General features: G+C 36.6%; 1 protein-coding gene across 1 annotated transcript in view; it reads left to right on the forward strand.

The window, feature by feature from the left end:
* LOC106868880 (SCO-spondin) overlaps positions 1 to 1,662 on the forward strand; it is a 19,543-nt gene that overhangs the window by 7,060 nt on the left and 10,821 nt on the right. The window contains exons 7-8 of the mRNA XM_014914329.2: positions 383 to 429; positions 1,255 to 1,330. Of these exons, the coding sequence (XP_014769815.1) occupies positions 383 to 429; positions 1,255 to 1,330 (123 nt within the window). The remainder of the gene's footprint in view (positions 1 to 382; positions 430 to 1,254; positions 1,331 to 1,662) is intronic.

Below are 1,662 nucleotides of genomic sequence, written 5' to 3' on the forward strand. Positions count from 1 at the left end.
TATATATATATATATACACACACACACACACACACACACATACATACATACACACATAAATACATAAATATGTGCCTTTGCGTCTGTGTTTGTCTCCAGTGTTGGTATGTTTATGTCCCTATAACTTCGTGGTTCAGCAAATGGTGAAATGCTTAGCGGTATTTCATGTCTTTATGTTCTGAGTTCAAATTCTGCCGAGGTCAACTTTGCCTTTCATCCTTTCAGGGTCGATAAATTAAGTACCAGTTGTGTACTGGGATCAATCTAATTGACTGGCCCCCTCCCCCAAAATTTCAGGCCGTGTGCCTAGAGCAGAAAATAATATATATCTTATTAAATTCCCAAATTTTCTTTAAATTTATTTCTTCAATTTTTTTTCCAGCATATGCCAAGAAAATGGAATGATAGAATGTACCAAACGAGAACAATGTAGGAACATAATTTCTTTTTTTTTCAATAATTATCCCTAAAAACAAAATACCTTAGCACTTTTGCCACCATATTTCTGTTGAAATACGCTGCCTTTTGTATTGATTTTGTAAAAAATAAAGAATTTAGTAAAGTAATTAATTATCATTAAATTAGTGTTTAGAAAATTTATGAGTATGAAATTTTAATGACAGTATTTTTGTTTTTATTTAGATCCACTTAAAAATTTGTATGATAGCACCTGTTCAATCACCTCACCGTGGAGGCGCAATGGCCCAGTGGTTAGAGCAGAAGACTCGCGGTCATAGGATCACGGTTTCAATTCTCAAACGGAGCGTTGTGAGTGTTTATTGAGCGAAAACACCTAAAGCTCCATGAGGCTCCGGCAGGGGATGGTGGCAAACCCTGCTGTACTCTTCCACCACAACTTTCTCTCACTCTTACTTCCTGTTTCTGTTGTGCCTGTATTTCAAAGGGTCAGCCTTGTCACACTGTGTCATGCTGAATATCCCCGAGAACTACGTTAAGGGTACACGTGTCTGTGGAGTGCTCAGCCACTTGCACGTTAATTTCACGAGCAGGCTGTTCCGTTGTTCGGATCAACTGGAACCCTCGACGTCGTAAGCGACGGAGTGCCAGCAAATCACCTCACCAGGTGTCCTTCTATGACACCTCTAAGCAGGTGGTTGAAAGCAACAACTCCTTCATCTTCTCTTGCCCCAGGCCGTATATAATCACCGTGTGTTGTATTGCATTGTTATTGTTCTATATCAAAAAATGAGTTGACACAATGCTAATATTTGCTGATTGCCATTCATTTGTCAGGCTGTGCTTTACTACCTTGGAGCTCTTGGAGTGTCTGTCACACTTCTTGTGGAAAAGGAATCAGAAAAAGATTCAGGTAAGTTAATTACTCTCATCTTTTTCTCTCTTCAATACCAACAACAAAAACTTCTGCTGCTGCTACTACTACTACTACTACTACTACTACTACTACTACTACTATTATTATTATTATTATTATTATTATGGAGAGCTGGTAGAATTGTTAGCATGCTGGGCAAAATCCTTAATGGCATTTATGAACTGAAGGATTGATGTAATCAAGTTACCCCCTCCCACAAAGTTACTGGCCTTGTGCCAAAATTTGAAATCATTATTATTATTATTATTATTATTATTATTATTATTATTATTATTATTATTATTATTATTATCATTATTATTATTATT

The sequence above is a fragment of the Octopus bimaculoides genome, chromosome 27 (assembly GCF_001194135.2).
Source record: "Octopus bimaculoides isolate UCB-OBI-ISO-001 chromosome 27, ASM119413v2, whole genome shotgun sequence".
Taxonomy (NCBI): domain Eukaryota; kingdom Metazoa; phylum Mollusca; class Cephalopoda; order Octopoda; family Octopodidae; genus Octopus; species Octopus bimaculoides.